Source organism: Bufo bufo, chromosome 1 (assembly GCF_905171765.1).
Source record: "Bufo bufo chromosome 1, aBufBuf1.1, whole genome shotgun sequence".
Classification (NCBI taxonomy): Eukaryota; Metazoa; Chordata; class Amphibia; order Anura; family Bufonidae; genus Bufo; species Bufo bufo.
Genome location: NC_053389.1, coordinates 77,435,401 through 77,460,922, shown reverse-complemented (window position 1 = coordinate 77,460,922; position 25,522 = coordinate 77,435,401). Strand labels below are relative to the sequence as shown.

General features: G+C 42.9%; 1 protein-coding gene across 2 annotated transcripts in view; it reads left to right on the top strand.

The window, feature by feature from the left end:
* Positions 1 to 21,427, top strand: part of SIK2 (salt inducible kinase 2) — a 178,722-nt gene extending 157,295 nt beyond the window's left edge. For both annotated transcript variants that reach the window (XM_040426467.1, XM_040426474.1), the window contains 7 exons: positions 2,460 to 2,624; positions 8,411 to 8,654; positions 12,934 to 13,218; positions 14,645 to 14,796; positions 15,094 to 15,207; positions 16,571 to 16,662; positions 17,746 to 21,427. In XM_040426467.1, the coding sequence (XP_040282401.1) occupies positions 2,460 to 2,624; positions 8,411 to 8,654; positions 12,934 to 13,218; positions 14,645 to 14,796; positions 15,094 to 15,207; positions 16,571 to 16,662; positions 17,746 to 18,304 (1,611 nt within the window). In that variant the 3' untranslated portion in view covers positions 18,305 to 21,427. The remainder of the gene's footprint in view (positions 1 to 2,459; positions 2,625 to 8,410; positions 8,655 to 12,933; positions 13,219 to 14,644; positions 14,797 to 15,093; positions 15,208 to 16,570; positions 16,663 to 17,745) is intronic.
* The last annotated feature ends 4,095 nt before the right edge of the window (positions 21,428 to 25,522 follow it).

The window sequence follows — 25,522 nt, the reverse complement described above, 5'->3', positions numbered from 1 at the left end:
GTTAGCTTAAACTTTAAACATGACTATGGGATTCTCCTAGGAAAATCATGTTTTAGAATAAATTCCCCTTCCTAGATCCTCCCACTGCCCTATCTTCAGCAGCAGATAAGCACACAAAGGAGAAAGCAGCAGATAATACAGAGGAGTCGGGGAGTCGGAAGTACATAAAACTGAGGAGTCTGAACATTTATCTACCGACTCCACAGCCCTGGTTACTACTGCCATGTACAATAAAAATACCTTATTTCTTGCTGTAGTCTTCATTTTTTGTTTCATGGTTTCATTAGCGATAAAATCCACTTTTAATGTTATGCAAATGAGTGTCCAAGGGGCCCAGAGGGGCCTTATTATCCTTCTCTGGAGCCCAGTAACTCCCCCGTACAGTGCCCAGCCCGCCTTCCTTTAGAACCCAAGCACGCCTCTTCCAGCATAAGTAACTGCCCACACCCGAACTCTTTGCCGCCCCCCCCCCCCCCCCCCCCCCCCCCTTCCCGGGCTATGTGAAATCTCACGCAGGCGCAGTACCGCGGACTGCCTGCGCAATGTAGAAGCTCCTGAGGGCAATAGCTTTAAATTTGTCACTGGGCTCGGCGCATGCCCAGTGACACATTTGGAGCTGTTGCCCCCAGGACTTTCACATCCCTTCCAATCACTATAATGGGTACCCCCTTCTTTCTTAACTTTCCTGTCTTCATCAGTCCTTCTGGTAGGATGTTACCTTCTTCACCACATGATGCACACAGAAAAAAGATCACCTGCAAATATGTAATCTCTTAAGGGTGTGTATATATATATATCTTGAAAAAGATAGGACTGCACTCCAGATAAAGTGAAAAATCAGTGGAGCTTTATTCACCCATAACTTTGGCAACTTTGCGACGTTTCGGCTCACAAGAGCCTTCTTCCAGCATAGAAACAGTGAAAATAACAATCATATAAAGGCAAGTCTCAAGTGACTGGCCAATCATACTGTGATTACAATCATGATTGAATTAGATACATATGGTACATATAAACAAAAGTGCATGTGCGTGAAGTGACATGTGCTTAAGAGATCCGCATCACAAGAACATAGTCCCTGGTCATCGATCATATAAACATGTAATATATAAATAATATAAGTGTATATTAAGGTGCATACATATATTAGATGAAGATCAACGAAGTCGCACCTCTCGATGTAATGGCGCCAGCATACACCATCGTATTCCGTTGAGCGTCTCCATTCTCTCACTGCGCATGACCAGATCCGCGTCATCATCCATCATAGCGCTTACATGTGACGCATGCGCTCCATCAAAATTACACTACAGGCACCATCTTGATAGAGGGCAACATTGCCCAACGGTTGCATAAGTGCCGTTCGTGCATACATTCAATAGGCTAAACGCTTTCCTATGTAGTATATTAAGCCGCAGTAGGTAAATCCTACATAAATCAGCATCTGGAAAAGGTACCAACTCTGCGGAGATGGATCCTGTCCACTAGATGGCATATGTCAGAGGGGGACACGTCAGTGTACCCTGCCGGCATCGCCAAACTAATTGCCGAAAATAACGCAGCCATAGGGGAATTCTTTAAGAAAAGAGTAGCCAGATAAAGAAAAATTCATATCTGGAAATACGCAGCGAGAAGACTGTTGATGTTGCAGCTCGGTATCATCATCATCAAAGAGGGCTAGTTCAAGGATCTCCATCCAAAAGAAATGTTTTTTTAAAAAAATTGTTGTTCTAAAAGGCAAAGATAAATATAACAAATTAATTACAGATTCATTAATCTGTGTCACAATGATTATCAATATGTGTTATCACCGTTTCAAGGCACTTTTATACAACCAAAGAGAAAGATCAAAAGACGCAGGGAAGATCAAGCTAAACCTCAAAGCCAGACATCTCATCTAAAATCTGCATTAAGCCCATTAGGATGTAGACTGTCCAAGGTATATATCCATCTTAATTCTCGCTGTTTCAAGATTGCCAAACGGTCACCACCTCTCCTGGGCATTGCCACATGGTCGATTATCCAGCATCTTAGATCCCGTTCACCGTGGTGAAGGGATCCAAAATGTCTGGAAACCGGCAGATCGGTGCGACTTTTTCTAATTGAATTCCTATGGTTATTTAACCTGACCTTCAATTCCGTAGAAGTTTCTCCTACATATATTAGATTGCAGGGACATGATAAAACATAAATGACATATGATGAGGAACATGTCAAATGATATTTAATAGGGTATATACACACACACACACAGCGTATATATAATATTTTATCCAAAACTATTATTTTCATTCACATTGTCATCAAATTATTATAATTATTTAAAGTGACGGTATTATGCTAAAGTGATCAGAATTATCAGGTTTTGTGTCCATACTGTTGACAAGTTACATTACTTGCTAATAATACCGGTTGAAAATGAATACTAAATTTTTTCATCTCGATTGATGTTTATATAGATGAGTTCGGTGGTGTCTCCAGTGAGCCTCTTGCCTCAAAATGTAAGGATGATGAGGACACCAGTTCTCCCAGAAACCTCAGCGGTGGAGCCCTTCTCTTACCCTCAAACCAGCTGCCAGGCTGATACCACATTCCTAGAAGAGGAGGCTGTGAATACACCAACGGTAAACACCTATACATATGAATGTCATACCACCCTGTCTCTTCTTACGTTTCACTACCAGAGTACTACTACTTTTGAGAGTGAACTGGATTTTCGGTTTGCTGGTCATCTTTTTTTGGTCTTTCATTCCGTGGATCTAGTTTCTGCTCTTAGAAGTGATTATTGGTCTAGGAGCTTTGTTGGTTTAACTTCTCTTGTAGAGACTGTGCAAGAACCATAGAGACAACAGGCCAGATTTTGTCCATTGGCCATTTTGTCCACAGATTGCTGGTGGCTGAGAAACCTACTTGTATGAACATCACCTGTCACAAATTTTTTTAACAGTCAGATTGGCTTGATAACCATAATTCTTCCCATTATTTTGATGATGGCCCCAGAGTTAGACAGAAGTCACTTCTCCATTCCTACAACCCTGTTACTGGTAGTATACTCTCATACTTGAAGTTAGAAGGAGGTCATTGGACAGGGAGACAAAATGTAAGCTTGAAAGTGGAACTGTACTATGAGAAGGAGGAAATATTAGGTATAAGCGAAAGAGGAAGAGGTCAACAGGACTCCTCAAGAAACGGCGGAGATATAACAACTTATAATGAGGGTGTGATGGGTTAGTGGTGTTGAATATTTTTCTTAAAGTTTGCCTACATTTGCAGAGAGTATAACTAGAAAATGATAACATGATACTCCAGCTGCAAGATCGTCTTACTGGTAGCAACATGACCACCACAACAGTGATAGCAGGAGAACCCACATAGGAGTGATAATGAAAAATACCTTGGTGGATTTTGTCTCTGGATGGAAAACTAAAATGGATGCCGGTCCCTGGGACCTTCAAAGACCAATTGGTCAAGAGATGAAAATGACCCTTGATGCAGGAGATCCATGGGCCATAGAGTGTAATAGTCCACATGTCAGCAGCCTGTATTGATAAGGCTTTGTTCACATCTGAATCAGAGGCTGGGTTAGGACTCTCCATTGTATTTGACAGAACACATAGCTTGTGCTATTTAACAGGAATATTTTCAGGAAATCCATAAAAGGTGGCACATGCCATGAAATGTGTTCGTTAGTAGCGTGCTATTACATGCACACGTTCCAGCCTAGGCGAGGGGGAGGTTATGATAGGTACATTAACGTTGCAAGGATGAACAATCATCCGAGGAGTCGTGATAGTTCAACCTCAGAAAATCTCAGCCGAGCCACTGAGAGCTGTAAAAACAATGTGTAATATCCTGTATTTTTAGCTTCACCGCGGGGATCCGCTCAGAAATGTGCTGCTGTTTCCACACACAGGGAACAGCAACATCTCTTATAAGTGCACATGCACCGCAGGGATATTAACAATCATTCCTTTTCATGTTAACAAGATTAGCTCTGTCTGGAGAGCCGGTGGCGGAAGCAACGTCTACTGGGCAAATATTCGTTGACATGAACTCTTTAGTGCCCTGGTGCCCTGACCATGTGCTCAAGAGTAGCCCTACATTACTCATGTTGCATGCCAGGCCTGTAGGCCTTTAATATAGCTTATAACTCTCCCCCAGCAATATTAACATTATGTTAGGACATATCTATTTAGGCAATCATTTTAGATATTTAAAGGGAACGTGTATAAGAGTTTATGGCCCAAACTTCTACCCACCTGTTATGCAGGATAATAATAGGCTCACAGTTATAGTTTTGTACACTGCTCAAAAAAATAAAGGGAACATTTAAACAACACAATGTAACTCCAAGTCAATCACACTTCTGTGAAATCAAACTGTCCACTTAGGAAGCAACACTGAGTGACAATCAATTTCACATGCTGTTGTGCAAATGGGATAGACAACAGGTGGAAATTATAGGCAATTAGCAAGACACCCCCAATAAAGGAGTGGTTCTGCAGGTGGTGACCACAGACCACTTCTCAGTTCCTATGCTTTCTGGCTGATGTTTTGGTCACTTTTAAATGCTGGCGGTGCTTTCACTCTAGTGGTAGCCTGAGACGGAGTCTACAACCCACACAAGTGGCTCAGGTAGTGCAGCTTATCCAGGATGGCACATCAATGCGAGCTGTGGCAAGAAGGTTTGCTGTGTCTGTCAGCATAGTGTCCAGAGCATGGAGGCGCTACCAGGAGACAGGCCAGTACATCAGGAGACGTGGAGGAGGCCGTAGGAGGGCAACAACCCAGCAGCAGGACCGCTACCTCCGCCTTTGTGCAAGGAGGAACAGGAGGAGCACTGCCAGAGCCCTGCAAAATGACCTCCAGCAGGCCACAAATGTGCATGTGTCTGCTCAAACGGTCAGAAACAGACTCCATGAGGGTGATATGAGGGCCCGACGTCCACAGGTGGGGGTTGTGCTTACAGCCCAACACCGTGCAGGACGTTTGGCATTTGCCAGAGAACACCAAGATTGGCAAATTCGCCACTGGCGCCCTGTGCTCTTCACAGATGAAAGCAGGTTCACACTGAGCACATGTGACAGAGTCTGGAGACGCCGTGGAGAACGTTCTGCTGCCTGCAACATCCTCCAACATGACCGGTTTGGCATTGGGTCAGTAATGGTGTGGGGTGGCATTTCTTTGGAGGGCCGCACAGCCCTCCATGTGCTCGCCAGAGGTAGCCTGACTGCCATTAGGTACCGAGATGAGATCCTCAGACCCCTTGTGAGACCATATGCTGGTGCGGTTGGCCCTGGGTTCCTCCTAATGCAAGACAATGCTAGACTTCATGTGGCTGGAGTGTGTCAGCAGTTCCTGCAAGACGAAGGCATTGATGCTATAGACTGGCCCGCCCGTTCCGCAGACCTGAATCCAATTGAGCACATCTGGGACATCATGTCTCGCTCTATCCACCAACGTCACGTTGCACCACAGACTGTCCAGGAGTTGGCAGATGCTTTAGTCCAGGTCTGGGAGGAGATCCCTCAGGAGACCATCCGCCACCTCATCAGGAGCATGCACAGGCGTTGTAGGGAGGTCATACAGGCACGTGGAGGCCACACACACTACTGAGCCTCATTTTGACTTGTTTTAAGGACATTACATCAAAGTTGGATCAGCCTGTAGTGTGTTTTTCCACTTTAATTTTGAGTGGGACTCCAAATCCAGACCTCCCATGGGTTGAAAAATTTGATTTCCATTTTTTAAATTTTGTGTGATTTTGTTGTCAGCACATTCAACTATGTAAAGATCAAAGTATTTCAGAAGAATATTTAATTAACTCAGATCTAGGATGTGTTATTTTTGTGTTCCCTTTATTTTTTTGAGCAGTGTATATTCTGGCAGGTTCAATAACTATGAACACTGTTATTTAAATGCCTGTAAGAAATCATAAGGGTGGAGCCCATCTCCTAAATGTTTCTGGTCACCCTCCTTGCCTGACCGAGGTCCCGTAGGTTGGGTACGGCTTCCAAAACCACTTCCAGTATCCAATGCATGCTGAGTGTGCAGGTGAAGCCAAGGCCGGCACACCTCACTTCACTGTGCATGTGCCAGATGCTGGTGGAGATGGCTTGTAATGATGTACCGGCCTATGGGTTGTCAACCAAGCCTGGAGGGGGACCTCAAAGTGTGACTATTAAGGAGAGCGACCCCTTGGACTCCTTAGGGTACGGCCACATGTGATGTAAATACTGCAGTGTTAACATGTGATGTTGTGTAAAGTAAAGGGTGACATCTGTGGCAAATCCGCAACATTGACCCACCAAAACCTGTGGCAAAATCCACATGTGGTTTTAACCTTGAATACAGTGTTCAAAGTTTGCCACTATACAGAAGAACATCATTGTGAAGCTGTTACTGTACCAAATGATGGGATGGTGGTGGGTCAGGGACCTTTAAAGGGGTTTTATCATGTCAGACATTGGTAGCATTGGCATATCACTAGGATTTGCAACCGATGTCAGATTGGCAAGGTGCCCACCTCTTGGGCCTATACCCTTCTTCACTTTCGGGGACCGGTTCTGGAGATGAGTGGCCACCTGCCAATTCTATAGGGGTTCTGAAAATTTTTAGAAGTCCCATAGAAATGAATGGCGATCACAGGTCGCAAGCATGGCCACCACTCCATTCACCTCTGTGGGACTACCGGAAGTAGCCAAGCGCGCTAGCTCAGCTATTTTTGGAACACCCATAGAAATTCATGAAGAGCACGCCGCAAATGTGTGCACTTTCGGGGGCCAGTCCTGGGACCATCACCTATCTGACATTGATTAGTCATATACCACCAATGTCTGAGGTGAGACAACCTTTTGATCCTCATGTTGGTGACACTAACGCTTCGAATTTCACTTTAGGGCTTTTTAATGGCAGCAGCTGTTTTAGTCGGGGGCAAGTTGTTTGCACTGTTTTCAGTTAGATTTCTGACTAGGTAGTCTCAAGCAGCTGTAGCTTTAGATTGAAGGTGTAGTCCTACATGCTTTGTCTAGTGTCTCTTTCTGGCAGGAGAAAAGTGACATTTGGAAGTTGTTTCATCAGAAGACACGTACAATTCCTTCTTCATGAGGGACGCTTCAGAGCTAATTGTTTAATTTATGTACTAATACCATGCACATTCCTCCTGTGAGAACACCACAGCCTGGACATCCAGTTAATGGAGCAGGCAACGTGCGCTGGCATCATCAAGGCCGGAAAGAAATTACACTGCTTAGGAGGCCCCTCTGGTTTTGAAGTTCATAGGATCAGCAGCTCGCAGATGCCGTTTTCCTCTGGAACGATTTTAGTCACATCCTGGAGAGAAATGATTAAATTCCCAAGTCTCTGCCACCATTTCCTGGATGGTTCTCTTTTAAGCTCCTTCCCTGCCAAAGGCATTGTTGTTGTTATATCGCTGATTTGGGCCCAGTTTCACTGCTGCAAATCAGACGTTTTCGGCATAGCCCTTTTTTCCCCCTTTTAATTATATGGTTATGCATCATTTGCATGGCTGAACCAGTTGACCTTGGGGCTCACACGAGATCATCAAGGTATTTGCTTTTTGTCGGAAACACAGGGTGCACGCTGCTTAGGCCACGAGTGCTTTTCGTATAGGGAGAGCTAATCAAGCAAGGAAACCTACATGCACGGTTTATATATTCGAGAACAGTTTTGCATAAATGATCAATTGTGAGGATTTCCAGCCTTATTCTTCATTGAGGGCCAGGATCTATTTTGCTGTCTGCTTCATCACCGTAACCTAAACGGTGGTATTATATGTCCTATATATGCAGTAATATGTAGGGAGCGGTTTTTAGACATTGTCTGGCAGTATTATTTAGGATTTGAATAGTATTATTGTACTAGCATTATTATATATAGCAATATACTGTGGTTTTATTAAGATATTTATATTTTATATACACGGCTTTAGTCAGTCGAAATGTGCTAAGCGGGGGAGGGATTTACTTTGTAATTATCGCTATGGTCGTGCCTGCACACAATAGGATAAAACACCCACAGTATGTGCGCTCCCATGGTCCCGGCCACCAGAGAGGCCAGTGCTTTTTCCTATAGTGTGCAAGCACGACCACCCTTGCTGGATTGCAGGGTGGTCGTAACCACTGGATACGAGCGGTGTATAATGTGAAGGAAAAATGAATCACGCCAGCAAAGGAGGCAATGTGGACAATCACAATACATTAGTAAGCGCCTTGTATTAACTTTATCTACATGATAAATGCAATTTGCTGATGTGAGACGACCCCTTTAAATTGTGTCAGCACACATTATTAAATGACCTATACAGTCTCAAGGAAGACAATGGAAGCAGGTTTTCCTTGTAACCTAAGACGTGCTGGAGATTTCTGACTTTTTTATTTTCTGCTTACAGGTTAATGGCTGCCTGATGGATCCTCTACCCCCTGTAGCAATGAGGAAGGGTTGCCAATCTTTGCCGAGCAATATGATGGAGACCTCTATCGACGAAGGAATTGAGACAGAAGATGACTCTGAGGAGGATCCGGCTGCGGCGTTTGCAGCATTTCAAGGCAGACGTAGTGGGCAGAGACGTCACACTCTGGCAGAAGTGACCAACCAGTTAGTGGTCTTGCCCACTATAGCACCAGACATGGAAGGTAAGTCTTTAAAAAACTTTTAACCCTAATACCTACCGATTGTAGCCACCATTATTTTGAAAGGCCTAATGAATGAATGCAAGACAAACACATTACGGTAATACAACAAATCGCGTTACCGTGGCCATCCTGGCACAGCTGGTGTCAAAAAACACCAGCTACATCTGTATGTACAGTGCGCACACAGAAATGAGCACATCGTGTTCTTCACTGGTTTTTCTGCACAAAACTAAGCTATTCGAGGTTCTAATGACAGTAAAACTAGCCATATACAGTAGATTAATAGTGGCCAAACCAGTCAATTTTGGCAAGACCAGCTGACCATCTAATATGTATGGGGACCTTCTGACTCTTCCCCGAATGTGAATTGTGTGGGAGAAAAGGGGGGTGCAGTTAGATTTCAACATGCCTGATCCTTTTGTTCTCAGAGAAGGTAAGCCGCCATAGGTGTCTGCAAGTGGCTTTTACCCTGTCCCCATGCATGCATGCTTCTCCATGCCGAGCATTCATGTGTATGGGAGGGTTGGAAGAGGTAGGGGCAGTCTAAGATAGACTTCTTAATGGGTCCCAAATACTCCTAATCATAGCGCCTAGAGCAGTGATGGTGAACCTTTTAGAGACTGAGTGCCCAAACTTCAACCCAAAGCCCACTTATTTATCGCAAAGTGCCAACACGGTAATTTAACCTGAATTCTACAGTCAAACATAGTCTATCTTCCATGTACTCTATCATTTAGCTATAATAGCCTGCTACACTCGCTGCCTGTGCTGTTCATAGCGAGCCCTGCGCTAATGAAGGGCAGGAAAAATCGAAGTCATATTGGTGTGCCATAGACTTTTTCCAGGGTGCGGGTGCCCACAGAGAGGGCTCCGAGTGCCGCCTCTGGCACCCGTGCCATAGGTTCGCCAACACTGGCCTAGAGGGATCAAATGTTCTATGGTACATTGCACATAAAGTAATGGACTCTGTTACATGATCCTTGTAGACCAACTTGCCAAGAGCAATACAAAGTTCTACATACTGCACTATCCTCAATTCTGCATTTCAGGGTTATTGAGCGGGTGCTATTAGGACATTTAAAGGATGCCCTAATTTAAAAAAATTCTGTTCAGTTCCATTGAGTAGCCAATATGTCATCCATCGCAGCCCATATTGTGCCATTTTATTAACACCCTGAAGTGTAAATGATTTAAAGGAATTTTCCTGGAGTTTGATACAGATGACCTATCCTCCGGATAGATCTTCAGGATCTGATAGGAAGCGGTCTGACCCCCGAGACCCCCGCCAATCAGCTGTTTGAGAAGGCACCAGCGCTCACATTAGCGCCGTGGCCCCTTTTACAGCTCACTAAACATAGCGCCATACATTGTATAGTGGCAGTGCTTGGTATTGCGCCAAGCCCATTCACTTCTATGGGGCTTACCTGCGCCTAGGCTATGTGACCGATAAACGTGACGTCACTGGCCTAGGGAAAGCAGAGAGAAGCTGCACGCACTCAAACAGCTGATCAGTATAAAACTCCCTGAAAACCAATCAGTATGCACTACCAGCTCTTCTCTGCACCAACAAGTTTCCACAAGATGGAGGGGATTATGTAGGGTTACCTATTGTCTGACCCAGGTATATATTCAGGAACTCATGTATGTGTAATCTGTACCCAGATGGACTTATAGGAGGTGTCTATGTACAATAGCGCCTGAGCAAGTGACCTATAAGGCTACATACACACAACCGTGTGTTTTGCGGTCCGCAAATTGCGGATCTGCAAAAAAAAAAAAACGGGTGCCATCCGTATGCCATCCGTTTTTTTGTTTTTTTTTGCAGATCCATTGTAACAATGCCTAAAACGGACAAGAATAGGACATGTTCTATATTTTTATTTTTTTTGCGGGGCTACGGAACGGACATACTGATGCGGACAGCACACGGTGTGCTGTCCGCATTTTTTGCAGATTCATTGAAATAAATGGGTCCGCATCCTATCCGCAAAAATAACGGAACGGACACGGAAACAAACAACGTTCGTGTGCATGTAGCCTAAGAGTGTATGGGTATCCTAGTTGTGGACCTTCACTCATTGAATTAACATTGGTGGGCCAAAGGTAAATCCACATTTTCCCTGCAACTTCCATCAGCCTAGCCCCCCGGTATTCAGCTCATTGTGAAGAGCGCTGCCTCATAATAGGGGCTGGTGCCTCAGCATACTCAGTCTTTACTGACTAATTCCAGAGAATCGTGCCATCAGGAATTTCACTCTAGAAGTGACAAGATGAAAGAATAGTGCTGGTGAGAGGCGTACAGATTCTCATCGCAGCTACTACAATATTTCAAGCACATTCCTTTTTTGTACTAACCTTCAACCGAGAATCTTTAGTTAAAGGCTGCTTTATACAAGTCCCTTCTTTACTGATTTGCCTTGAAAATTTTGACAATACCGCCAGCGATATTTAAAGAAAAGGTTACCTCGGCACATTTGTCACCGACAACCCATTCATCCAAACGCATGCAGCGAAAACGAAGTACCGTATATTTGTGTGCGTGAAAGGTGAATCTGACAACGACTGTGGATTGCATTGAAAGGTTTATACATTCATGCCTACACAGTCATGTATTTGTACAGTTGTACTCTTTACTATTAATACTGTTACTGTAGCAATGAGGTTGAGGGGCTCACCAAGGCAACCCGTCTCAAAAGGAAACTGGTGCAGTGATGCCTGGCCTCTCTAACCACCAGTGTGACCAATTGCCTTCAGAAGTCACCTAATTAGTACATAGAGTCCACCTGTATGTAATTTATTCTCAGTAGAACTACAGCTGTTATGTGAAATACTCAGAGGTTTGTTAGTGAACATTTTTTATATGTGAATAATAATTATTATTATTATGAAAACCAAGGAACACCCCAAACAGGTCAGGGATAAAGTTGTGGAGAAATGTAAAGCAAGGTTAGGTTATAAAAATAAAAAAAAATCCCAAGCTGTGAACATCTCACTGAGCACTGTTTAATCCATCGTCTGAAAATGGAAGGAGTATGGCACAACTGCAAATCTAACAAAACATGGCCATCCACCTAAACTGACAGCCCAGGCAAGGAGAGCACTAATAAGAGAAGCAGCCTGTGGTCACTCTGGAGGAGCTGCAGAGATCCACAGCTCAGGTGGGAGAATCTGTCCACAGGACAACTATTAGTCGTGTACTCCACAAATCTGGCAATAATAATAATCTTTATTTATATAGCGCCAACATATTCTGCAGTGCTTTACAGTTCAGGGGGTTCATGTACAAACAGTCATGAATAATATAGAAACAGACATGTCAATAATTACAAGAGGAATGAGGGCCCTGCTCGCAACAAAGCCATTTTTTTAAAGCAAGCCATAAGAACACCCGTTTGCAGTTTGCCACAAGCCATGTAGGGGACACATCAAACATGTGGCAGCAGGTGCTCTGGTCAGATGAGACCAAAGTTGAACTTTTTGGCCTAAAGAGCTGAGCCCGGACATAACCCCTTCGTTATCCATTCAGCCTGTATGAGTGGAGCATCGGAGCATTTCATCCTCCGATGCACCCATTGCTATGTGCTGCATCACGCAGGGCAACGGATGTTTTGTGTACATTTTTACACGGTTAGGAAGAGGATTCCGCCTAGCAGTGATCTCGGTGACATCACCATCACTAATGGTCAGTCTATAGCGCTGCCCTGGGCTGTTTTACAAGCTAAGGCAGCGCTAAAGACCGCCCATTAGTGCTGGTGACAACACCGGGCTTACTGCCAGGCAGAAGTCTTCACCTAGCAATCCCATTCAGAGACCCGGTACGCCACCGGATCTAAAGAAAAAGTCCTTGCCCTGCGTGATACAGCACATGGCAAGGGGGAGCATCAGAGCATGAAATGCTGAATGAGAGAAGAAAGGGTTATGTCTGTATTCAGCTCTGAACCCGGACAAGCCCTTTAAGGGCCATCCACGTAATACATTTTAACAGTCTCACTCATAGAGGGAGGTCTTGACCAGGAGACCCCCATTGTCTTTATAAAACAACCCCTTTAATGTTTCATGCCTCAGCAGTTTTGCCTTGATTTTACCTGAAATATGTAAACTTTCTTTGCCTCACTCACTATAGCATCTTAAGTAGGATCATGATGCATATGTATTTGATATGTTTTTTTGGAGATGGCTTTGGCCTAACGCCATCAAAGAGTAGTATTGTTGGCTTCTAATGAACTGTAGAGTGATGACTGTGATGAAAGTCTTAAATTTATCACATTATTCATTGCAGGCAAACTTTTCACGATCGGTAACAACCCATCTCTGGGAAGCGTCGACTCTGAATACAACGGTGGATCTGTTCAGAGCGACCTCAACTTTCAGGAAGATACTGGAGTTCTGAAGGAAGTGGCTATGGCTAACCAGTCCGTCACCAGGCTTACTCCACCATATATAGGTTTACGGCCTACCACCCTGGCCATGCCAGCGATGTCTTCTGAAAAGCGTGAAGCACACAACAGGTCTCCAGTCAGTTTTCGCGAAGGAAGACGGGCTTCTGACACCTCACTAACACAAGGTACTGCTCCTATTACTTTGGATAGCCTTTTTTCATCCTACAAAAACTGGGCTTATGCAAAAAAAACAATCAAGCACTGTGCGACATAACAATGACTCAAAGATGCAAAAAGATCACAGATAATCGAATGTAATACAAAATTTTAAATATCTTTTATTAATTGATTATACAGTAATATAAAAAAAATAAAAAAAAAATTAAAATAATTCCCGCAGCATGGGACAGTTATAGTTGCCATTGGAAGCATGGCTGCGCTGACCTAATATGGTACCCTGCATAATCTAAAATGCAAACTGGCACTACAGAGGGGTTAGCATCTGCATGATCATAAAAAAATTATATGCAATATGATCTAACCAATAAGACGACACTACAGGGTGGTTAACATCTGCTTGATCATTAACGATTACGGGGGTCATTTATGAAGACCAGTGTTTTAGACACCGCTCTTATAAGCCCTATAGCTGGCGGTGGATCCGCCAAAGTTATCTAGAGGCGCCGGCCTCTACGTATCTTCGGCATATCCATCACCGGTCTAAATTTAGACCATTTTCTATGCCTAAAACAGACCTGGGGTGAGCGGAAAAAAGTCGCAGACATCTGATTGTAAATGACCCCCTATATGTAGATGTGCTCCTGCATACACATAAGAGACAATATAGAGAGCTATGTCTTTATATGCAAAAATTATTTACTAATTGAATAGCAGCAAACTTGCACTTGGCCCACCCTTCAGTGGCAATTACAACTGTAAACCAAACATGCTATAGTATAGATCAGGCATCCTCAAACTCCGGCCCTCCAGCTGTTGCAAAACTACAACTCCCAGCATGCCTGAACAGCCTACAGGTATCAGCCTACAGCAGGGCATTGTGGGAGTTGTAGTTTTACAACAGCTGGAGGGCCGCAGTTTGAGGATGCCTGGTCTAGATAAAATACCATCAGAAATAAAGATGTGCAAAGGCCCATTCGTGTAGTCACTGCAGCTTAGATTATACCGTGTACCATATTATGGAAGTGCAGCAATGCTTCCTATGGCGCTTGTAACTATCCCACACTGCGGAAATTATTTTAATTTTTTATATTATGAATGAATAAAGATGTAGTAAATTTTGTAGAACATTTGATTATTTGTGGTCTTTTAGCCTTTTGGGATAGATAACTTGGATAGCCGCTTAAGAACTGCCCACTGTATATAAGTCCATGTGCCAGGCGGTCCAGATCCTTAAAGCCTATGCCATTGTGTGGTTTAAGCCGGCTGCCTGAGCGAGCGATCTGTTCCTGACCGATGGACCCCGGAGAAACAATGTCTTTTTGACTCTTCAGGGTCAGGCTTAAAAAATTAATAAAAGGAAAGCAAAAATGAAATAACACCTACAAATAACTATGAAATGTGCTTTAACTTTTTCTTATTATGCCACCCTAGGAATCGTGGCATTCCGGCAGCACCTTCAGAACTTGGCAAGAACCAAGGGCATCCTAGAGCTCAATAAGATCCAGATGCTATATGAGCAAATGGGACCTACTGAAGATCCAAATCTCACACCCCATAACCTAGAAGATCCCAACCACCCCCAGGTATAATGTAAGCCATGTTGGGGATAGACTAATGAATGTGTAGAGAAATAGTGCAAGTAAAGAAGTATTGTATGGAAGCCTAGAAATATCCGATTCCATTTGTACTTCACTCTCTTCACGTACTTGATTGCGGACATATTTTGTCTCAGACGAGTGGATTTTATAGCATATCAGTAGGTGAATAATATAAATAATGGTGTAGGTGCTATGTTAGTTACATGGTTTCAGGGCTCAAATTATGTTCTACTTAGGATTTTATCATATGTTTATTGCATTCGTCGGCTTTTGTTTTTTCAGACGAGTCTCTCTGCACAGCTTCAGAATTTTTCAGCATTCCCTAATAACCTGCAACCTCCGCTACTGTCCAGGCGTCAGAGTTTGGAGACCCAGTATTTACAGCACAGGCTGCAGGTAGGAAACCATATCTGGAATATGTGACATCTACTTTACAAGGCAGCTTCATACCTCGCAACATTTGAAAATCCTAAGGAGTAAAAACAGCTGTGGCACACGTAATGCCCATGGCAATTTCTTTCACACTAAGCTATGCTTCGAAGTCAAACCAGTATCTAGCTATACACACCTAATCCTGCCCAGTCACTGTTGTGCCCCCAGATAGTAGTTATTCCCCTTTACTGCCCCCCTGACATTAGAATGCTCCCTTTGTGCAACCACACAGTAGTTATGCCCTCTTTGTGCCACCAAACAGTAGTGATGCCACCTACTGTATTTGACCCCGCACAGTAGTCATGCCCACTTAGTGTCCCTACACAGTAGAATGCTGCCTTAGTGCCCCACACAGTAGATTACCCCCTTAGTGCCCTCACACAGTATTTATGCCCTCTTAGTGCCACCCACACAGTAGACTACCCCCTTAGTGCCCTCACAGTTATGTCCCACACACAGTAGACTAACCCCTTTAGAGCCCCACACAGTAGTCATGCCCCGACACAGTAGACTACCACTACCCCCTTAGTGCCCTCACAGTTATGCCCCCCACACAGTAGACTAACCCCTTTAGAGCCCCACACAGTAGTTATGTCCCGACACAGTAGACTACCACTACCCCCTTAGTGCCCTCATAGTTATGCCCACTTAGTGCTTCCACAAAATAAAATGCCCCTATAGTGACCCTACATAGTAGTTATGCCCCTCTGGCAATAATGCTGCCCCCTTGGTGCTTTTCTTGCAATAATGCTGTCCCCTTAGTGCGCCCTTAGCATTAATAACATAAAATAAAAAGTTATAATCTCACCTAGCCCGGTATCCCTGATGAACCGAGAACACCATGCTCTCCCCAGAAGCAGGCGCAGTGCATTGACTTCATTGCACCTGCTGAGTTGAGCAGCAGAGCACACAGGCCAGGGAATGAACCCTAGCCTTTGTACTTTCCTGCACCGCTCAGTAGATGCAATGACATCACAGCATTGCACCAGCCACTGAGGAGCTCATAGGCTAGTGGACGGTGGAGCATTGGAAGGCAAGCGTGGTTCTGTAAGGATCATAAACTTACTGAAATGTGGGTATAGAATCGGCACATTGTCAAGTGCACTCAGACTGTAGGTTGGTGACCTACGTGTAAACCATAATTCCAGAGATTGGCCACAATCCAGGCTTCCCGGATTTCTATGCTGCCAGTATTCAGAATAGAATAAATATACTGATTTGTTTCCTTGTCATAGGCCCCTGCTTACTGACTCAAGTTTCTTGTTGACATGTCTGTGATACTAATCACTTCTTCACATTCTCAATCAATGTTTTGCTTCCTTTGCAGAAAGGGAGTCTGCTGGTGAAAGCTCAGAACAGTTGCCCGCTGTACTGTAAGGAAACACCCAGAAGTTTGGAGCAGCAACTTCAGGAACACAGGTGAACATGAGATCCAGTCATTAGCACATATTTAGGTTTACTTGTTAGCATTCCAGACACTCTTCTCCCTGGCTAGTTCTTTTTGTTTGTGGTCCAGGCCATGTTCCCATAGGCAAGTATGCTTGGGTATATACAGATTTCCCATAGAGGTGAATGTCAGAGTGGTGCATGCGCAGCCACCTCTCCGGTCAAAGACAGGACCAGCTTGGAGACCCCATTCCAGAGATGTGTACAAGTCCTTTAAGTAGGTCTGCATCTATCAGGCATTTATCTTATTGCTGTGCCATAAATGTCTGAGGCTGTCCATACACATTGAATAGCCAGAACAAAAAAAAGTTCAGGCACTTGAAATCCAGCTACCCGATCCTTATCTCATCTGACGTCTGCTGCTGGGGTACAGTTGGGATGCCCCCTTAGACATTAGATGGTCAGCCGGTCCTGCCTGGCCAGCTTAAGATGGGAATACCCTGTATGCTATGAGATGATTTGAAGCATGGGCAGTGCTCTTAATTACACCAAATTTAGGTGGGTGATATAGCTGAATATACCTGTGTACAAAAGCATAGCCCCTCTTTATTTTGCCCTTTTACAGAATCTGTCAGCTCCGAAACACCCCCCAAACTAGAGTAGGTCATGTATAGTGTAAGTGGTGCTAAGTGCACCTATGTAATTTTTATCTTCATGCATTCCGATGCTGTGCTCCTCCAAACCAGCAGTAAAATGCATTGAGAGGACGGCACTGAGTCCTCTCCATTATGTGTGTGAGCCCAGGAGTCCTCTCAATGCCTTCTACTGCTGGTTTGTTGAAGCGTTGGAATGCAAGTGAAGATATAAATTATATAACCGGACTCCACTTACACCATTGACCGCTTACTCTAGTTTGGGGGTGTTTCGGAGCTGACAGATTCACTTTAACATGACTGGTTGGTAAAGTCCAACCAGACTACATTGAAGCATAGCCATATTACATTCAGTATCTCTTCAGCTTTATACTTGTATTGCGCTCCTCTTTGTGTTTTATGTTTTTGCTGTCATTACAGTAGTTGTACAGTAGAGTAATTCATTTCACTTACCATCACGCAGGCTACATCAGAAGCGGCTCTTCTTGCAGAAGCAACCACAGCTACAGGCTTATTTCAACCAGATGCAGATAGCGGAAAACACTTATCCAATGCAAGGGCAGCAGCTCCCATTATCACACCAGGAGTCCATGCAACAGAATCAGTTCAGCTTGTCACAACCACTGAGCCCGGTACTGGAACCCGCGTCTGATGAAATGCAATACGATCCATTCTTAAGTCAGTATCACAAGCTGCATTCCCAGCAGATGCAACACATGGTACAGCCCAGTCAACCACAGGTCCTAACCCAAGTTCACATGCAGCAGCAGCCCTTACAGTATGCCTACCAGACATGTGAATTACCTGGAGTGCCAACACTTGAATCGGAGTATACAAACCAATGCCAGTATTCTATAGATACAAGTCAACAAAGCGTAGTGGCATTACACGATGCCCAGGGTAATCTAACCGGACACGATCCTCAAGCATCTTACAAAACATTGAACCTCAACGAGCCTTATGACTGTGAGATGATGGAAACTGTTGACTCTCAGCACAGTGGCTATGTTTTAGTCAATTAGTCTCTTCAGAAGAATTACTGTATCGTGTCAGTAGGTTTTAAGATGTAGGAGGAGAAAGTTTACTTGTAACTACTTTTTTCTTTTTCCGGAACGAAGAAGAAGTCTACTTGATAAGGAATCTAGCCTACAGAGCAGAATTGCGTCTCTGGATTTCTCAAATGTTACAAGTCCTGTACAGGCAGAGAAAAAAAAGGCGTCCTGCGAGGAATTCATTAGGACATTTTCTGGATCTTCTAGTGGAGAAGACCCTGACCTTCTGAAAAACAACAAACTTGGCTACTAGATTAGCACGCTGGTCCTCCAAGGACCTGCAATATGGAGCTTTCGTATGCCGAAGCACCTTTTGAAAGCAATATAGTTTTCTTTCTTTCTTTTTTTTTTCTGGACAAAAAGTGTATAGTGACCCTAACGTTGTGGTCAAAAACTTCTTGTAAATGAACTTTAGAAAAAAACTTTTAATCTAAGCTACTGAGAGAGGCAGCAAGCACCTTCCCAAACAATATGGAGAAGTAAAGAACTGACTCTAGTGACCAGATACTACACTACTGTTTGGAGGTACACATGTCACGATGAACCTCAGCAAAATAAAAGCGACTTGGTGTAAAGACCTCGATAAGAGGTGACGCCGAGTGGACTTGATTTGCTCGAAGCAAAATTGACTGAACAGAAAATAAGCTTCCTATATTTCATGGACAGCATGGGTTTTGAGATTCTAGATAACTGTTTGGCAGTAGACCAGGATGTGTCGTACATTGGTGGTGGAGACATTATGTAGACCTCCTTGGAAATTCAGTAGGTTTCGGGAGGTGACACAATTGTTACGAAACTGTAAATTTTTAGCATAATGAAGAAATAATAATCTCGACTGTGTTTTTAGGTCACAGTAATACTATACGTTGCTGTTTGTCGACAAAGCTTTGTACATTTGTTAAAACTATTTAGATTTTAGTCAGAAAAACTCGAAATGAGCTACAAAAAAAAATGGTGTGATGTGCGGTAGTTTTGTGCCTTTGAGTTCTTTTACATAATAGAGTACACATTACTTTTTTTTTTTTCAAGATGGAAACCAGTTAGACCGTACCCCATTTCTATCAATGCTACATCCAAAGTCGATTCAGAGTTTGTGTGTATTTACGTCTGTTCCACTGTGTGGAAAGCAAAAAGCGTTTAATTCAATGTTTTTGATTGCTCATTTGTAGAAAGGAAATGTTTTAAGAAGTATTATAGCAATATTTAATTCTATTTAATGTCATGAACTGTTGATATTAACCGTGGCAATCGATGTTTCATGAAGAAGCTGGCGCGAGGGAGTTACGAGTACCCTACGTAAGAGTTTATCAGATAAAAGTAGTATTTGATATAGGTTACACTATAGACGTAACCTCAGATTCAGTATACCTACCCGATCACATGTTGCACTTTCTATAGAGTTGAGGTTTAATATAGCCATTATGTGGTAGATTATTTCATTATATTACCACATTTTTTTTTTTGGAAAGAAGAAAAGACAGTAGTATTAATTGACTTCCTCCTCCCATATTAGAGCATATAGATCTGTTGTGTTTTCTGAGCCACATAACACTACTATTAGGTGTAGGCGCTTTGTGCACATTTTCTGTCTTTTGATAGAAGCCCCTCAGAAGAGGTCATCAGTGGCTGTCTGGATCCTAGGACCTAAACCAATCTCTAGTAATACAAGAGCTAGGAGACAAAGGGTTACTGTGCTCGGGAGAGTGTCATAGCCCCTTCTTTCTAGTCATAGGTGGAGGTCCAGGCGACCCACCAATGTCCTCTTCTGACATGTATGGCATATCACAAAATGTGCACAAAGGGTGGGTTTTACAGGGGTTGCTTGAGATCAGAAAAACAGGTCTATGTAGAGGTCTGTAACAGCACGACTCTTCTCCATGGGCTGTGTCTGGAATTGCAGCTCATTTAAAGGGAGGCTGTCATGTTGAACATGGTGTCTGACCTGCAGGCGGCATGTTATAGAGCAGCAGGAGCTGAGCAGATTGATATAAAGTTTTTTGGGAAACTTGTTTCATAATAACATATACTTTATCCATTTAAATCCCAGCTCTTTCTATGTTTAGGAGTCCAGTGGGCGGGATCTTGCATACAGGAAGAGCCATCAATAACTAATGACTCTTAAGGACTCTTTCACACGAGCGTGTCCCTTGTAGGAATCGCGCTCCGTGTAAGAGAGGAATCGTGCGGTCTGGACTACAGAAGCAAACGCCGTTATCATGATTGATAATGCTGTGTGCCTCTGCCTGACCTTTCTGGATCGGAATCCTAGTGACAGCTTTATGTCAGTATAATTCCATTACAGAAAGGTCAGGCAGAGGCACACAGCATTATCAATCATAATAGGCTGTGTGCTTCTGTAGTCCAGACCTCACGATCCCTCTCTCACACGAACCGTGATTCCTGCAAGGGACACGCTCTTGTGAAAGAGCCCTAAGCATAGAAAGTTCATGGATTTAGAAGAATAAAATACAAGTTTTGAAACTTTTCGTACAAACCTATACATCAAACTGCTCAGCTCCTCTAGCTCCATAAGGCTGGTTTCACACTGCCGGCATAGGCTGAAGAAAATGCACTGCGCGCATCTTGCCATCTTTTCCGGGTTTCGGCCGAATCACCGCCGGACCCCTTTACAGGTAATGGGGCCGGATGGCATTGTAGCAGCGTCCGGCAGTCATGGATACAGCAGGCTGATCCTGACTAGAACAGCCAGGCGCATTTGTAAAAGCTAATGTTAAACTAGCCTAACCTGCTGCCTTCAGATAGAACTGCGTCAACGTGACAGGTTCCCTTTAAGGGAATGGTTCTAAGTTTGAATACCAGACTACCTTTACTCTAATCTTGGACAACCCCTTTATACTGACCGCAACCTTAAAGGGGTTCTCCTGCCACACTGTTAAAAACAGCTTGACGGTGGACAGCTCCTTTAAGCTTAACTTTTGTTACTGACATTGTCAAAACTATGACCTATTTCTAATGGATAAATAATCTTAAAAACCGGATTATTTTATTTACAGAGGCTAAATGTTTTTCTTTAGAAAAATCTGATTAATAAATCCGTTGAGAATGAGAATGGCTTGACTGGTTACCATGGATACTGCTGTCATTTATCATTTCTAAGCAACCAGTCCGGTATACATCTTTTTAAACAGCTTAAACTGGTGCTGAGCCGAGGGCAAAGAGGCTTGGCAGGAGCCATGCAAAACTTTTCTTACAGATGTACCAGTCAAAGTTGGAGAACGTATTTAAGACCATAAAGATCAACCAATGGTCAGATGAATGCAAGGTACAAAGAACCGAGTTTAGGATTTTTCTCTTATTTATGAAATTAAGCATTTGTTCACATCTGAAAATGAAATGTTTTATTTTTTTGTAAATAAATGACAAATTCTTGCAAACCTCGCCAATTAGGACTAATTTTACTAAGGAAAAGGTGCATCATTTCATTTTTGGGATGCTTATTTTTATGTTTCTCACCCAACACATTTCCCCATTGGTTTAAAGGGGTCCTTTCAGAATTTCAGATTTCATTTGCATTATATGTGGAGCACTTTTTGCTTAGGAGTGAGCATTTCTGGGTATGAGTCTCTTTCCTAGTTAATGGGGTTGTTTCATCTTGCCGTTACTAAGGCGAGATGAGGCGCAGTCCTGACCAACAGCCGGCAGGGAAACAGCGGAGCACATCAGCTCTCGCTCTTTCAGTGGCTCTCATTGCGTTGCATTGGAGTCATGGAAATAGCGTAGCACAGCAAGCAAAGGAAGATACTGAACAGCCAGACGGCTGGTGGTCAAGACTGTCTCACATCACCTTTGTAACGGCAGATGAGACAACCCCTTTAATGATTTGCTTTTACTTAAAGTTTCTGCAGGTGAGTGGCTGCCTGGTCATGAGCATGCACACAGGGCCCAGGACATTCTGTTTCTGGTTGTGAAAATTAAAGATATGTCAACAGCTCTGGGCAGCACATTACCTGACAATCTGCAGCTACAGCAAGAGCATGTTCATATCTGTGTTAGAGGCTTTCTTCAGGGACTCCATCACAGATTCCACCAAAAAGAGCAGACACCGGAATGGACCCCATTATAGTAAATAAGCTCCATTGGTTTCAGCTATGAGGCAAATCCAACACTTTTATTTTTCTGGTCCCTTAACGGACCAGAACAACGGAAATAACTAGCACAGATATACACATGGCCTAAGGAGGGGTTCACTTTTTTTGTCCCCAGAAGCAGCACTGCTACTGTCCATGGGCTATGTGGCGCTGTTTTCGGGGGGGAAGGTATCCTGTTCACATCTACACACTACTATTATAGGGACTGTGATCATTAGATCATAAGTTAGTCTTTATACTCTTTAAAGTGGTTCTCCAGGAATTAAAAAAATTTAAATACTTATATATTTTTTTTATAATAAATATATTCACAAATACCTTTCATTACTTAGAATGGTTTGTTTTGTCTAGGGAGCAATTATTAGGAGAAATAAAATGGCCGCCATCCTATCTGTACACACAAAACCTGTCCTAATCACACAGCAGGACAAGTTACTTCCCCACAATGAGCCATAGTGCTGTCTCATCCTCCTCTCTGCTTGTCAGGAATCGTGATCCTGAATACAAGTGAATCTCTGTGGGAATGAAGATGATGAGGAGACATGAGAGGAGGGTGAGGTGTGGCTAATAAGCAGCAGCACTTGTTTACAGTCTCCATTCCCACAGCAACATATTACCACAGCTTGGCTTGTCCTGTCCGTCCTCTGTACTTCATGTCTCCTCGTGAACTAAATTCTCCAGAGATTCAGCTAAAGTTCTTATCATCTGTATTCAGGATCATAATACCTGACAAGTAGAGAGGAGGAGGAGGAGGAGGCAGCTCTTTACCTCAGTGTTGTAAAGTAACTTGTCCTCATGTGTGATCAGGACAGGTTTTGTTTGAACTAATGGGACAGCGGCCATTTTATTTCCCCTGATGATTGCTCCCCAGACAAAATGAGCCATTATAAATAATATAAAATAATTTGAGAATATATTTATAATAAAGTAATATTTAAGTATTTTCATTTTCTTAATTCCCGGAGAACTCCATTCATTATGCAGTCCGATCCAGACCCTTAGATTTAGGTCCCATCATGGGGAAAAAAAACTTTAGGAAAGGTTTTCATGCATTGCCTTGACAATATCTGATCCAAGTGGTTGGGTGATATCTGAGCTCACTGAAAGAGCAGTGAAAAGGTGACCAATATTCATAATAATTCTTTGGTTTTAAGGTCATTGTTGGGTATGCTTCAAATATGATGTCATTAATACTGAAGCAACTAATTCTTAGAAATACAGTTTAAAAGGCTCATTTATGTCCACCTAATAATCATTTTTGCTCCAATGTATGTAAAATAGAAAAAAGTTTGCTAATGGATTTAATTGAAAATACCCATTTTGTATATACAGTTCCTATGTATATGTCTCAATGGTGACACAGTACGAACACACTATGTGTAGTTTATGTGGTCATAATCCTTTCCTTCTCTCCCCTACTTATTACAGTAGAGATGAGCGAATCGACTTCGGATGAAACATCCGTAGTAGATTCGCATAAATCTTCATTCCAATACTGTACGGAGCAGGAGCTCCGTACAGTCTTAGAATGTATTGGCTCCGATGAGCCGAAGTTATTACTTTGAAAAGTAATAACTTCGGCTCATCGGAGCCGATAATTCTAAGACTGTACGGAGCTCCTGCTCCGTACAGTATTGGAATGAAGTTTTATGCGACTCGACTTCGGATGTTTCAAACAAAGTAGATTCGCTCATCACTACTAACCAGCGCTTGAAGTGGGGAAACCACAGAAGGGCGTTTAACTGAAAGATCAGACTACACAGGGTTTGTTTATAGTCTGTTACTATGGAGACACATAGTTCTGTTTAGGTGCTGTACAGGCAGTACAGTAGGAGATTATTAAAGTTACGTTGTCAATAAAAACTTGCAAAGCACCAGTGGTTGGAGACATCAGTCTATGTTGCAATATTTTACAATGACAGTATTTTGTATTGTAAGCAATACAGTAAAATAACTTATTTATTTTACACTTTGTGTATTCAGGGGATATTATTATCAAGTCATAAATTCCTATTTTATTTTTTTTGTCATTTTGAATGTAGGTTATTTTTGTCCGAAACAATTTTATTTCTTACGGTGCATATTGTGACCCAAATGATTGATTCTTTCATACAATTGGTTGGCGAATGAAAAATTCGGTTTAGTAAGGAAAATTATACGCTTTTTCCCTTGTTTTAGAAAATAAAGAAAAATAGTAAAAAATAAATTTCTTGGGATCTGGACTTGATTATTAAAATATACCCTTAAAGCTTACATATAGACTCCTCTATATACACACCACTAGTACATGGGAGGTTTTCCTCTGATTACATAAAATCTCTTCTCAGTCTCTGTTGAGTGAAGCAAGCTTCGGATGTTACATCCGAAGTCACTTTGCTCATAACTTCGGATTAATACTGTACGGAGATTCAGTATTAATCAGCTCAGTCTTGTGGACTCATTGCCATGATCGGTTATCTCTACTGAAAAACTGAGGTAAGTACAACTTTGTATTTGTATCACTCAATCAGTGGAGTCGGACTAAATAAATTAAAGTTGTTCTCTGAGTTATTTCATGGACTCATACCAATCTTGTAGATTAGTAAACTGTACGTAACACAACCATACTCATAACTAGATCTGCTCTCCAAGAGCAGTTGTCAATGGTGTCTACGGGAGTGAGGAGCTCTTCATTCAAATATGTATTAGGTATCCTGAGTGGCTTCATGGCTAATCATAGTGGAAAAGTCAAAATTTTACTGGAGTTGGCGTATAAAAGGGTTTTCCAGGAATATTAACTGTTTAAGGGAAAACCCCTAAATTGCATCGCCTCCTGTAAGAATCATACTTAACATGCTCCTTGCCGCTCCAGTCCTGCACACTGCTCCAGTTACTCAGTCTTTTGGTCCCCAGCTTGTTTTCTTCTGGCTGGGGCATGGACATGTCCACATTCGCTGCTTTGGGACACGTCATTGGCTTCGCCCCCCGGACTAATTATATTGCGGGCAGTTCCGGTCTCACGTGCCGTACATTGGGCACATGATCCTAGGTCGGTTTCAACCCGCAATGTTCACGGATTGTGCCTACAAATTCAGGCAGC